Genomic DNA, 15,548 nt, shown 5'->3' with positions numbered 1-15,548 from the left:
AAAGAGAGGATTACAGGGGAATATTTACTGAAGTCTGTAAAATCGTAAAGGAGGCAGGTTATATAAAACCAAAATAACATAATAATTTTATTGCTAAGTTTATAATTATTGTACACATTCTAAAACATAGTACTATATCATCCTAGTCTGAAATGTAATTTCATAAATTCCATATTTCTATTTCATCATCTCCTAATTGATTAAAAATACTGCTTAGAAAATTATGATTGAGAACAGATCTATCTTAAGGCGTTTTCTTTTTTAAACAAAGTACAAGTATATGTTTTACATATTTACTTTTACTTAGAAAAAAAAACTTACTTAGAAAAATACAACTTGGGTGTAGTACCATGTGGTGTAAACAACTGAACTATTTTACTTTTTACTTTCCTATGAATGAGCCAGTATATATTTATTACTGGAGTTCCAGCTATAAAATTCAGGTAAGGGATTTAAATATACCCTAGAGTATTATTTAAAAATAAATTTGTTTCTTTCAAGTAGAATACTAACCTTGGTCTATGACATTTAGGGGAGAAATTAAAATATTAAACTTTTATTACCTAATAAACTGAAAATAAAGTAAAGGTTAAATAAATACAAAGCAGAAAAAAATATATATACAAAATCACAACCTCTAGGAGGACAAACAGTCTACTGTTCTCTACTGTGGGAGCTTTATCAGCAGTAGTAGGTAATTCCAACTCTAGGGCAAGGCTAGTACTAAAAAATGTAAACAAGTATGTACTTTGTTTATACAAAGAAATATGCAGCATGGTTTGTATTTCTTTATAGATATCAGACAGCTAAATGGATTGTTTCAACACACCAGTAGGGGCCAGCAAAGAGCTCTTAGAGTTTTCAGAACAGAATTGGCATTGAGATATGTTTATTTGATGTGTTAAATCCTTTTTAGACTTCTTTACTTACCACAACACTCTCTTAAATGAATGAATTGCAGAGACAGTGGAATAAAATATCTTGTGTGCCCAAACTATATTGGGGTATAGTTTTTCTGTCTAATCTGCATATATTTTTAATGGAATGTTTGCTTAGGCTATTTCTTGGCAGAGTTTTTATAGTCAAAATATAAATGGCATCATTTAAAGACTGTACCACTTGGCTGGAAAAGGCCTTAAAATTACAGGAGAAAATGCTTGGTGACAGCTTCTCTTAAACTTTTCTTTCTCAGACCTGTGCTCAATTTTTCAATAGTATTACTAGGCTGATTTTGTATTTCTCTCCTTAAGCTTTCACTTTTCCTAAGTAGTGTTTTGGAAGCTAGAATATTTATCTATTTGATTTAATGCTTGAGTTTTAACTCACCCCAAAGTTTTGGTACTTCCAAATTTATATGACTGTTTGAATTTACTCATTCAAAAAAAAATTAACAGAATATATGCCTTTTTACATTAACTAACTTGACGAGATTCCTAGTTTGGCTACTATTTGGAAATTCAACCCTTTATTTGATACTCAATTACATGGGGTTTCATTCCTACCAACTTCCTGTAATTCTATCCCTATGGGTAAAAATATTAGTGGTGGAACTGCTGTTGAAAGTATAGGCACCGTGATTCACATGGTTAAATGTTCATTTAGTAGAGCAGGAGTGAAAAAATACTGTTTCAACTTGAAACGCTAGAAGATTGTTGTTCTTGTGTTACTCATTCATGCAAATTGGAGAAGGTATAATTGAAACAAGGTTGGCAGTGTTTGACGCAGAGTGCTGCAGCCGAGCTCAGCTTCAAGGTCGCTGGAAATCAAGTGCTTTGTAAGCGAAGGCACTTTGACTACAAGCAATTCAAAATATTTGGAAACGTCAGTCTCTGGAATGGGTCGTCTTTTTCTTTCTATGATAGCTGGTATCTAAGGTTTTACTTAGGATAAAGACTGCTACTTAAGAGCTCTTTTAGGCACCACAAATGATTTTTTCCTTCGATGCTGGGCAGCTGCTGCTAGCCTGTCTACCGACAGAGATCTTTGTCATGACTTTCAGCCCTTAACATGTTTGGAAATGAGAACAAATGGCACAAAGCTTACGATTGCACTTTGCAGCCCGAAGAAGCAATACTTATCCTTTGTCAGAAAGCTCCGGAGATGATTTGGATAGCAATGTTCACATGTGCTTCAAAAGACCAACCCGGATTTCAGCGTCTAATGTTGTTCAAATGAAGCTGACTCCTAGACAGACTGCACCAACTCCGTTAATACAGGAAAACCTTAAGTCTCAGGAAAGATCATCTGTTCCTTCACCTGAAAATGTTAATAAAAAGAGCAGCTGTCTGCAGATTTCGCTACAGCCGACAAGGTACGGTGGATGTCTTCAGCCTAGCAATGTCTTAGATGATGGGGATGATGCTTCGTTGACGTGTGTCTTCAAGGACGGCATTTACAACAATGCTGTGGCTGATAATGAACTGAACGCTGTGAGTGATGGTACCCTTGTAAGCGGTTCTGCCCTTCGCAGTGGTAGCCTTAGTAACTTTTCCACCAGTGAGAATGGGTCTTACAGCAGCAACGGTAGTGATTATGGATCATGTACAAGTATCACGAGTGGTGGTTCCTACACAAACAGTATCATCAGTGACAGCAGTGGTTATACTTTTCCACCAACTGATGATACTTTTTTGGGTGGAAATCTACCTTCTGACGGCACCTCCAATAGAAGTGTGCCAAACAGGAATACTACTCCATGTGAAATTTTTTCAAGAAGTCCAAGTACTGTTCCTTTTGTCCAGGAGGACTTGGAGCGTGGACTAGAAATTATGAAATTGGCAGTGAGCAGGAACTCAAAAATTCCACTGAAACGTTGTTCATCTTTAGTGATTTTTCCTAGGAGTCCTTCAAATACCCCACCAACTTCTCCAACAAGTACAGATATTCTTCCAAGCAAAGGATCCTATCAAACCTCACACCAGTTTATTATTTCTCCTAGTGAAATTGCCCACAGTGAAGATGGGACGAGTGCTAAGGCATTTCTTTCCACAGCTGTCAATGGACTTCGGTTATCTAAAACAATGTGTACTCCCGGAGAAGTAAGAGACATACGACCACTTCACGGGAAGGGCTCATTACAAAAGAAAATTGCTATTGCAAGTAATAGTCCGAATCAGGCTGTCTGTGAAAAGTCATCTGAAGGATATTCTTGTGTCTCAGTGCATTTCAGCCAACAAAAAGCAACTACATTAGATTGTGAAGCAGCAAATGGTGATTGTAAACCAGAGATGTCAGAAAGGACGCTTAATTCTGATTCAGAGTGCATTAAGCTTATGCAGAGGACATCTGCACGTTTACCATCCTCTCAAAACATAGATTACCAAATAAATATCAATGGACAGTTGGAAAGACCAAATTTACAGATAAACAAAAACCATGCTATTTTACAAAGAAGTATTTCATTGGGAGGAATTTATCCAAATGTTTCCTGTTTATCCAGCCTTAAGCACAATTGTTCTAAGGGGGGACCATCACAATTACTCATAAAGTTTGCATCTGGAAATGAAGATAAAGTTGATAACGTATCAAGAGACAGTAACAGAGATTTCACAAATGAACTATCTAATTCTTTAAAGCATTCTTGTAAGGTAAGTTTCCTTTGGTCCTGGTAAATGTTAATTTATACTAGAAAAACTTGATGAAATATTTGGTTAAAATTTATTATAACTTAGCTAGCAAGTGTTTTATAGTCATAATCTTTATATTTGCAAATCTGAAGAACCCCCAATAGTTTTTCACTCTGTTATTTTACCAGTGTTGGAAATATGCATTAAAAAGAAAAAAAAACTTTCCAAAGTGATTTAAGGCATGAGACATTTCTGTAGCATAAAACAAGCTTTAAATAATAATTTATTTCATAACATTTTTACTTTGGTAATTTTTTCTTCAGGTAACATAGCATTTTAATGTCTAACTTCATATTTTATTCCTCTTTCAAAAATATTCATTTAGTATTCTCCCCTCCTTAATCATTGTGAAATAAGGTAAAATATAGAATACTTATTTAAAATATTAAACAATAAAAAGCCTGCATAAAAATGTGAAAATCTTGTCACAAATGAACCCAGAGAAAATGTTCCTCTAAAAGATGTGTATTTAGTGGAACATTGATAAAAAACGATTATGCTGCATGTTTAAAGCAGAGGAAAAATAAATGGCATTTGCATTTGTATATACCCTTAACCACAGGAATTTTGTTTCCACCCGATTTTCCTCTAGCTTTAGCTACCAGTTAAGACTGCCTTCTAAAATGTAACTTGGTCTTTCAACAATATTGAATTCTAAATTTTATGTTTTTTGAATTTGGTTTCAATTGCTAGGCATTTCCCATACTCTTCTAGTTACCTTATTAATTTGTTATTTTGATAATTTTGTTTATTAGTCATTTAACTCTAATGAATCTTAACCAAAACAGTTTTTTATATAGTTGAGCCTTTCCAAAGTATTTGAACTTAAATAGATTTTCCAAAGTATTTGAACTTAAGTAGGTTTTTAAAATTTCTCTATTTGGAAGGTCTTGCCAGATTCCAGGAAATTAAAAAATTTTTTCTGGCTAAACTAATTCTAGATGACAGTACATAATAGTTTAGGGGAGAAAAATTCTTATCTGTTTATCTGTGTTTATATAAACCTCAATATCTATATTAAAAATTTTTTTTAAACTTCTGCACAAGTAGCTTTAGGTAAATAAAATATTAAGTAATTGATAGTTTTCTCTCTTTTCAAATCTCATAAATATAATTATTGTTACCCAATGCCCAGATGTTAATAATATAAGCAACTACTTTACTAAAGATGAATAAAGATCAGATTTCAAATTCTGATCTATGTTTTAGTATTATTTTATTTATAAAACTTTTTAAAAAACAGCTTTTAGGAGATTATAATCCATGAAACTGTTTTGCCCCCCGAAAGAAAGCAATGAAGTGATTCTATAAAGAAACATATTAATAATTTGCTAATTGAATTACATGTACCTTGTAAACTTATCTTACATTAAATGAAATAAATCTGAAAGGAATAATTAACCTAGAAATATTTATAGATAAATATATTTGTAGACCTAGCCTCAAAATAGTTGATTTTGTGGTAATATTATAGTTTGTTGTTAATGATACTTTTGAAAAAGGTATTTTTAATGTTTTTTAATAAAGTGTGACTAAATGCCTTCTGCATAGCTAAAAATATACACTTTTATTGGTTTTATTTAACTTAGGTAAGCTAACTTAACTATTTTTTTGTGACAGCCAAATGTCTAGCTTTGTGCAGATGCTATTTTTTGGTAGATTATTGGATTATAAATAGTTCAGAAATGTGTAGTTTGCTGGAGAGCTTTAATTTGTGCCTCCATTTAATGTTTATTAAACAACTCTATATAAAAGTATTGGTAAGCAATACAGTGACCATTAAATTCAACATATACTAGATCTAAATTGATCTAATTGATTGGTAAAGGCTTATTTTAAAAAGAAAATGCTAATGTTTTTTCTAAACTTAGCAGTGGCAACAATACTGGGCTTTTAGAAATAATCCTGTGTTTATCAATAATTATATATTAATCTAATTATAGTGGTATATTGTAACTCATTTATAAATAAACAGCTCCCAAAATATTTCCCATGACTCCAGTTAGTCTGGGTTAGTATTCTGATATGCTGAGTCTGGATTCACATTTAACAAGTTGATATTAGAGTAGCATTTAGTAATGTCAGCTATCTGTACCGAGCAGCCGTGAAATTAAATCACTGCTTTGGTCAGGGACCCTGGTTTCTAAAGCACTGAGAGTCTACGAATTCTTTTCTTGTGTTTAGCTACCAGTGTCCAGCAGCATAGTATCCAGTTTCTAGCTCTCTATAATAACGGCTCATAAATGGCTGATATTTTAAAATCTAGCGAGAACTTTTACCTATCTGCAACAGGGCTCTGTTCTGTGTTTACAACTTAGAATGAAAGTGGGACTTTGTAGTCTGCATGATAATGTTTGTTTTATTTATTTGCTATCAAAGAACGTAACAATAACTGGCATATGTTTCTTATATATACTTGTTGAAATACAATATTACTTTTGTAAAGGCTGTGTAATGACTTTTGATCTGAAAGTAGATATTTGATGTTTTAACATTGTAATATTTTGTCAGCTCAGTCAAGAAGTAGTTTTTATCTAGTTATAAAAATGACTCCAGTTTTCTAAACTCTATGGAACAGTTTACTCAGTTGTTATTTTATTTTTTCCTATTCTCTAAATCTCCTATGTTATACTGTTAGGATGCTCAGAGATTTTGTTACCCTATTATTTAAAATACTTCAGCATTTTGCCCAAGTTTGTACATGTCCTCCATTCTTCACGTAGATGCACATTTTTATCCAAAAGTTTGGCTTTACATTTTTTCTTTGTTACAAATTTTTTCTTCATTTCCTGTTGCTTCATCCTGGGTGGGTAAATTGTTTAAGCCTAGTGTAGTAGAACTTTAAAAAACACTGTCTCAATTATTTCAAAGCCTTTAACACTAATCTCAAGATGATACATTTCAATAATTTACTTAGTTATTCTTCCTAAAATAAATGTTTTAAATATGTATTTGTTTTAGTGTTGCATTATTTTCTCAGCTCCTCTTAACTTCAGCAGAATATTTAGAGACATTTGGTTAAATTTATTTTGAACAACACTTAACCTTTCCTATAAAAACCAATATAGTTTATAAATATTGACTCCAAAACTGTGATGTAGCAATGTGAGTGACCCATTTTAGAAATTTGCTAAGAGATGTACACTTGTGAATGCATATCTCTTAGAACTGAGGAACTAGAATATTAACTTCAGAGTGGTTCAGGGAGATGAGTTGTTTGCTTCAGAAACACTTTGGATTTCTCTGTAGATATTATTTCTTTAATTCATTCATCTGGCACACATTTGAGTGCCTATTATTTGCCAGGCACTGACCCAAGCCCTGGGAATAAAAGATAATAAAATATGGTCTCCTTGGGGGAGCTTCCATGCTAGTAATAGAGATATGCTGGTAAACAAACAGAAATTCAGCCTAATGTCTAATGTGCCAAAATAGAGGTGTGTATGAGAAGGTGAGAAAGATGCAAGAATACTCATCTGGAGGAGAGGACCTGGTTGATAGAGGAAGACTTCACAGAGGTGGTGACATTTGAGCTGAGTCTTGGTAGGTGAGTTGGAGTTCACCAGGCAGAGAAAGCAAAGAAAATATTCTAGAGCAAGGATTCTCAATCTCAGCACTATTGATTGACCTTTGGGCTGGATACTTTTTCTTGTGGGGGTGCTGTCCTGTGCCTTAGGATGTTCAGCAGCATCTTTGGCCACCACCCACTAGATGCCCGTAGCACCCCTCTCTTCTAGTTGTGACAATCAAAAAATGTTTCCAGATATTGCCAAAGGTCCCCTACAGGCAAAGTTGACTCCTGTTGAGAATCGTTGCCCTAGGTAGAAACAGCAGCACATGCAAGGCTAGATGTGTGAAAGGTGATGTCGTGAACTAAGAGGATCCAGGAGAAGGGCAAATTGGGAGGGTGACGAAGAAATCATGCATTATTAGGTTCATGTATTGAGAGGGTGCCCTTGTAGTGCTGGTGTCAAGTGGGGCTGCTGGAGATGGAGGAGCAGGGCTCAGGAGAGAAGCGAGGCTGCAAATGTAGCTTGGGACTTACAAGTGTAGTCAAGGCCTTAGCTAAGGACGAACCAAAAAAGCATAAAAGTGAGATGGGAGGGGGTAGTAAATCAGCATTCTGGGGACAACCAACTTTGGGGAGACAACGGAAGAAGAAATAATCAGGAGACTAAGAAAAGAGCCACTGGAGGGGTAGAGAGGCCAGGAGAGCAGGGAAGCCCAGAAGTCAAGGGAAGGGAAAATTCAAGAAGGGCAGATTCAGCACCACAGAACCTATGCATCCGTGGTGGTTAGGAGGTCCGTGGTGACTTTAGCAAGAGTGGGATCGGGGGACAGCACGAAAGCCGGGCTGAAGAAAGAATGAAACAGGTAAGGAAGAGAAATATCAGTATCACAGGACAGGCATGACTTAGTGTGGGCACAATATATATTTAATGGCTGGTATGTAGAAGGCACCGTGTTGGGTGGATATAAATGCACTAATTCTCTGTTCCATGAAGATATTGCAGCCTAGGCTCGGGGGAAGAAGGGGCTTCTAGCTCTCTATTCTTTTCCATTTGAACTATAGAATAAGTGAGTATAAGCGGTGAAACCAGAAATGGAGATTCAGTAATCTGATGATGAAAGAAACAACACACAGGAGTGCAAACTTGATGCTGCCTATGAATAGTCACAGCTCATTTTGAATGGTATTATTCTTAACTTTTTCATCCCCCTCTCTACCACCAAAAAGGAGGTGAAACAAAAACAGAGCTTCCCCGTAGGAAGCAAGTCAGGGTTTAAGGGCTGTTTCTACAAACTACTTGGAGAGTAGGCATCTCTGTCTTTCTGTCATGGGCTTCTTCCAGGATATGGAGCCCACCGGGTACTAGCCGTTGTGAGGACTCCCCCTTCTAGACCCACTGTCCCTTTGCATTTGGGTGACAGTGAACAAGATAGAGCAGGAGAAGTCAGGACCGGGAGCCTGTTTGGGCAGAAGGGGCTGGGCACGGTCTCTGTGTGTGGCTAGCCCGTGTGTTGAGGTCAGCAGGGTGGTTAGCAGGTGTGAATGAGTGCCAAGAAAGGGAACCAGTGATCTTGTCAGCATGTCCAGGAAATACCTGAAGTATTGCTCAAGTGTGTGGTTCTGAATTCTTTGTTTGCCATGTGTGAGACTAGAAGACTATAGTCAGATGAAGACAGACACTTAGCAATGCAAGAAAGCGTTTCAAAACAAGAGGTGAGTGAATCTGTCCCGACATGGGAGCAGTTGTTGGTAAAAAAGCAATTTTACCTACCCTGAGATTTAACAAAACTTCTTAGATAGAACTAGAGCAGATCTGAGAACTTGAAAGGGCAAACAGGTAGCTTGTTTTATGTACCTTGTAGTTCAACTCATGGGCTAGTAACACAAAGAACATCTTGACCAAGTGAATCCACAATGTTTCAAGTTAGGCTCTAGGATATCTGTGGGGGTGGGAAGTGGGGGGAACATCAGGCTTTCTCTTGATTCAGATGTATTACAAAACCATCAAACTGTGAAACATTGTGTGATTTGCGTAAATAGAAAAAAATATTACCAAGAAAAAGAAATTTCCATCAAGGATATTGGTGGAACAACAGACAATGTCTTTAAATTCAGTTGTTCGTTAAATACAGAAATATTCTTAACAGATTTTTTTTATCTTTTGTCCCCCTTACCCCCCTTACAAAAGCTGAGTGTATAACATTTTATGATATAGCTAAAATAATGTTATCCAGGACTACTTCCTTTTTTCCCCTTTTTCTCTCAAATTTTTGTTGGCAAGCTGCCCTCTCATGCTTTGAAGATTGCAACTGGAAAATGCCTTAAGTTGTCAATTGGACCAGTAATTCTCCAATTTTCGTGTCCGTGCACATCTCCTAGAGATTTTATTAAAATGCAGTTTCTGGTTCTGTAGGTCTGGGATGCCTGAGAGTTCCATATTTTTAACAAGCTCCTTTTCCATATTTTTAACAAGCTCCTAAGTTGTATCAATGCTGCTAATTTCTCAAACACATTTTGAGAAGACCATTCTCGGATGAGAACAGTAATACAGTTTATAGTTGAACTATCCAATGAGTCCTTCTCCCACTTTTACATACAGCAGAGCTATGTAGGTATACTGTGGCCAGAGTCAAAATAATTTGCAAAGAATTTTAAATCTACTTAGGCATTAGACTCATTATTGATTGAGACCATGATTAGACTCATTATTGATTGAGACCATGTAATATAGAAGAGATTGTTTGGACCAAGAAACATTCAAGAGCAAAGTTGCCTACCTGCCTCACAAAAGAACTTTAATATGACTCTTGTAGAATTCTGACTATTAAATTTTCCAGGATTACATTTTAGTTTCATTTAAGAATTTAAAAATATTAGTCTATAACATTTGTGGTCCTACCTAAGGGAATCTCTTAAATTTATAATGGCTGTAATTCTGGTCTATGTTGTTTTTATAAAATTGTTGCCTACGTTAGTTTTTTCCCCTCTCAGCATGCGATTTGAAAAATACACAATTGAAATGTTATATGTCTCTTAAGTATTTTGGCTTTTCCAAGCAGTATCTTCTATCTTCCTCTTTGTGAACATTTTGAATCTTCTCAATATGCTTTCCTGTAGCAGCATCAGTTAGGGTGCTACCAAGAATTTTTAAATCTTACACTGGCTTATGTAATGAATTGAAAAACCATATATAATCAGTGCTTACTATCCTTTTGATAGTTCTATAAGGAGAAAATTTAGAGATCCGTTACATACAACTTTGTAATGCTTCAAGCATATATTACTTCTCAAATATAAATCAGGACATGAAAATCTTAGGACCTGTCCTTCCATTGGAGCACTTTAAGCAATCTTATTGGTAGCTGGGTTTTTGTAGACTTTGTAGCCGCTTGGGGCTTAGCCTAATTTCAGGGAGCCTAATAAGATATTAAATATCTCAGGTAAGAAATGGGGAAAAGGAAGCATAGCAAGAAAAAGATAGGGAGATAGAAATAGATAGGCAAGCAAGCAGACAAGCAAATGTGAATTTTCTAGAATTGATCAGAGAATTTTAAAGAAAAGATTAAGCAAATAGGTAAACTTTTCTGGGTTCTACTTTACTAGAATATAATTCCCTAAATCAGGGACTTTTTGTCTTACTCACTGCTATATTCCCAGTATCTAGAACAGTGCCTTGTTCAAAACAGACACTCAATAAATATTTATTAAATTAATGACCAAAACCAAGGGACCCTTTGGAATGGTAGAAATGACTGGAGAATCCTGATAGATGAGGGCAACCAGCCAGCCTTGCTCAAACAGATAACCAAACTAGGATATTTAAGGGATGACTGTAATGATGAGTGGGAGCTACTTGGTGCTTCATCCTTTGCATGGAAGAGTGGCACTCTTAAATGAATACCTTGTCCCTGGGGTGGATGCCAATGGAATATTATGATCGTGACTCAAGGATTAATTTCCACAGTGGAGTCTGATTCATAGCCTACATATTCCACTAACTGGTACCATAGAACTATGTGTCTAGATGGAGACTCAGATCAAGTTTTCTGAAAAGAAGATTGAATGAGCCAAAACTTTTAAGGGTATTTAAACAAAGGCCATTTGATCAGCTTTAAATTTATCATTGTTTAATAGAGTGACTTCATTCCAAACGATGTTAAGAATTGGATTCTCAGAGTTGTTCCTGGAGTTTCAAGTAACTGTTTTAGCTAAGAATGACCTTTACCTTTTGTACCAAGGCTGAATGACTGAACCCTCTTAAAGAGTCACAGAGCTTAATGGAAACTAAAGTCATCTTCAAAGCAAATGAGTTTAACAAGTATTTATCAGAAATAGAATATGTGCCTGCCGTGAGTGGCAAATATTATTCCTCACTTTGAAGAGTTTACAATTTAGATGAAAAGACAGTAGAATCTATTAAAAACAACAACAACAACAACAACCAACTACAGTATGATACAGTATAACATACAATAATGTCCATATACCTACATTAAGCAGGTGAGCACCTAAACTCTGAGATATGTGATTGCCTGTATAATTTTTTTTTTAAAGATTTTATTTATTTATTTGACAGTGAGAGAGAGAGAGAGAAAGAGCACACAAGCGGGGGGAGTGGGAGAGGGAGAAGCAGGCCTCCCACCGAGCAGGGAGCCCGATGCGGGGCTCGATCCCAGGACCCTGGGACCATGACCTGAGCCGAAGGCAGATGCCCAACCGACTGAGCCACCCAGGCGCCCCTTGCCTATATAATTTTTAATTAATTTAAATTTCTATCAGGATAACATGTGCCTGTTTTAAAAATCAGGTGTTATTTCTTTGAAAATTCCCTTTCTGCCTTTTTCTCTTGTTCTCTCTTCCTAGAATTCCAATGAGCCAAAGTTTGCATTTCTTGGATTGCTCCTACGATTTACTTTTCTCTCCTGTTTTCTGTTTCTTTGCCTCCTTATTTTTCCAAATCTTTCTGGAAGATTTTCCCCAAGTTTCCCCTTCTTTTTAATTTTAAAATTTTTGGTTATTTAAATTTCTGAAGTTCTAGTTTTCTGATGATTCCCCATTCTTATTCTTGTTTTGTAAATACAATCTCTTATTTCTTTGAAAATGTTTTACTTCAGGGTTTTTTTTTTTTTTTTTCAAGTTTTGTTATGAGTCCTGCACTGTCTTTGGTTCTTATGGGTCCTTTTGCTATTACTGTTTTTTGTTTCTCTTTGTTATTGGGCATTTTTCTTCACGTGTCTGGTGAACCTTGGCTGTCTCTTCATATTTGAGAGTGAGTCACTGCTAAGTGATCTGGAGGCTCTATAATTGTGTGGGGCTTTTAAACTGGTAGACTTCATTGTTGGGAGACTTCTGACTGTTATCTAGAGTTTTTTCCTCAGACGTCAAGTTTGTTTCCCCCACAGAAGAAACTTCCAATGACTGCCCAGTTATGTCCCCCCCACATTTTTTTTTTAAGTAGGCTCCAACACAGGGCTTGAACTCAGGACACTGAGATCAAGACCTGAGCTGAGATTAAGAGTTGGATGCTTAATCAACTGAGCCACCCAGGCGCCCCACCCAGTTATGTTCTATATCCATGCTTAGTGATAAACTATGGATGAAGGTGATTTCTTTAGGTTCTGAAACTGAGTTAGTTCAGTTTGGTAAAACCACGCCTTAAGAGTGGTATTTACTTACCAAATCCTTAAGGTTCTGTTGGTAGCTTAATTAATTTACAGTAGGTATCCGATTTTCATACCTGTTGTCTGAATATACATTGTGTATAGTCTAGAAGTGAAGATACTCCTAGAAAGACTAAATTAAACATTTTTTGTAATAGAATATGTGATTTCCTTAACATATTTCCTAACCTTTTATATTCTTGGCAATCCATTTAAATGTAATACCCATGATTATCACTCTGAGGAAGAGAATAGACCTATTAAAAATGTGTTTGGGTAGAGGACAAGAAGAAAGAGGTAATGGTCATGACCTCCTAATGGAATGTGATATTGGATGCTTGCTGTCACTTGAACTTGAAACCTTAACTATGATTTTTTTAACTTGGAGAAAATCCTGATATATTCTTTTAAAACTCTTAACCCTGTATCTGTGAGTCCAGGTCCTTTCTTATTGTCATTGTTGAGTAAAAGCTAAGTGTGGGGATTATTATTTAAACATATTACTGGAGAACCAGTTTATCTTTTAAATATTTCTTTTTCTATTCTTCTAATTTGTGACCCAACATTTTTAGTTACTTTGTTCTTTTTTTTTAGTTACTTTGTTCTTTCTGATTAATTTAATTTTATTTATTTATTTTTAAAGATTCTATTTTTAAGTAATCTCTGCAACCAACATGAGGCTCAAACTTACAACCCCAAGATCAAGAGTCACATGGTCCACAGACTGAGCCAGCCAGGCACCTTCTGATTAATTTTATTGATCAAATAACACATACTATATGTTTATACCTCCTTTAACACAGTTTATGAATTTCACTATGTTCTTTTTCTTCAATAATTGTTATAAACTACCTAAATGATTACAAACTACGTATCTTTTTTTCACTTACATTTAAACTTTTTATTATGGAAAATTTCAAACACACAAAAATAGAAAGAATAATACAAGGAGCCCCCTTGTGTGCCCTCAGTAAACTCTCAGTTTCAGCTGTTACCTACCAATGTGTTGTCAATCATGTCATCCACCTTTTCCCTTCCTTTTTTCTTTCCTGGATTTTTTTTTTTTTTTAAGTAAATCCCATACATCTTACAATTTTACGATAAACACTTCAGAGTACATCTGTAATGGATTAAGGACCTTTTAAATATTTAAAAACTACAGTGCAATTTCACACTTAACAAAATTAACACTAGTTCTAAACTGTTTTGACTGGATCTCTACCTAAGTCATCGAGGTCGTTTTAGTAATGACCTAGCTCAAGATGGATACCTCTCCTTTAACGTGTGTCTATCTAATTTTTCATCTCTTTTATGATGTTTATTTCACTGTGGGGCTGAGCATGTCAATTATTTACCATGGGATTTTCCGTTTCTTTAATCTGATAATTTTTGATAATATATTTGTTACCAATAAAATTGAGGCTTTCACTTTGGAACCTAAAACTAAAAGGTTATTGTTAGAAACTGGAATTTATCACCTAAACTACACCTTACCTCAATTTTAAATCACCACAAATCTGCATTTGGGGTTTAAACATCTAGGATACCCACATTCCTCATCCCTAGATAGAATGAAAATGTACACTATGATGAATTAGCTACATTAATTGCTCTTATTCTTCTTATGCTTCTCTGAGTCTTAATTTCATGTTTATGAAGTATGAAATTTATGAAACTTGGCAGAGTTGTCTTGAGGACTGAAAATTTCATGTCTGTTTGGCAGATAGTTGGTGCTCAGTAAAAAGGAGCTATTATCTACCTTATACTTTGTTGTGAGAGTACATGAAGGTGCATTGTGTACTGTAAAGTACCACAATGTGTAACATAATAATTGTTGTTTTATATGTGTACAAAGTGAATCATATATAAATTTAAGAATCCAGGTTAACAGTTAAGTAATAGGAAATACATGAAAAGAACACATTAAAAAACACTATTTGGGGTTCCTGGGTGGTGCAGTCAGTTAAGCGGCCGACTCTTGGTGTTGGCTCAGGTCATGATCTCAGGGTCTTGGGATCGAGTCCCATGTCAGGCTTCATGCTCAGCGCAGAGTCTGCTTAAGACTCTTTCTCCCTCTCACTCGGCCCCTCCCTCCTGCTCTCTCTAAAATAAATAATTAAAATCTTAAAAAAAAATTAAAAAAGTAAAAAACACAGTTGACCCTTGAACAATGTAGAGGCTAGAGGTGCCGATCCCCCTAGTCACCATGCAGTTGAAAATCTGCATATAACTTTCGATTCCCCCCCAGAACTTAACCACTTATAGTCTACTGTTGACTGGAAGCCTTTCTGATTGACAGCCGACTAACACATATTTTATATGTTTTATGTATTATATACTATATTCTTACAATAAAGTAAGCTAGAGAAAAGAAAATGTTATTGAGAAAATTATAAGAGAAAATACATTTACAGTATTATACTGTATTTATCAAAAAAGAAAATCCACATTTAAGGGGACCTGTGCAGTTCAAACCCATGTTATTCAAGGGTCAACTATGGCACAAAAATACAGACCAGAAATCTGGGGAAGCGCTTCTTCATAAGACTCTATCAAAGATCAAGATATATTTTCAAAGGAATACAGTTTTTTAAAAGCCCTATTACAAATTAAAGCACAGCTCTTTTTTCTTATACTCAATTTTGATTTGCATATTCTTGGGGAAAAAAACTACATCAATACTAGATATACAGAAGAAATACAGAAATAAGTAAGAATTATACAGCAAATTAGCAGCTAGAAAGTCCTATA

At 35.3% G+C, this 15,548-nt stretch overlaps 1 protein-coding gene across 3 annotated transcripts in view; it reads left to right on the top strand.

Annotated features, from left to right (window-relative positions):
- The window catches only part of NEDD4 (NEDD4 E3 ubiquitin protein ligase), a 118,680-nt gene that overhangs the window by 48,021 nt on the left and 55,111 nt on the right, over window positions 1-15,548 (top strand). The window contains exon 1 of one of the 3 annotated variants that reach the window (XM_032417482.1): window positions 575-3,587. The exons of the other annotated variants lie outside the window; for them this stretch is intronic. Coding sequence (XP_032273373.1) covers window positions 2,028-3,587 — 1,560 coding nt within the window. The 5' untranslated portion in view covers window positions 575-2,027. Of the gene's footprint in view, window positions 1-574; window positions 3,588-15,548 lie in introns of those variants that run through there. 3 annotated transcript variants of the gene reach the window in all.

This window comes from Phoca vitulina, unplaced genomic scaffold (assembly GCF_004348235.1).
Source record: "Phoca vitulina isolate PV1807 unplaced genomic scaffold, GSC_HSeal_1.0 scaffold20, whole genome shotgun sequence".
Lineage (NCBI taxonomy): Eukaryota > Metazoa > Chordata > Mammalia > Carnivora > Phocidae > Phoca > Phoca vitulina.
Note: the sequence above shows the minus strand (reverse complement) of the source record. Positions and strands in the feature narration are given on the sequence as shown.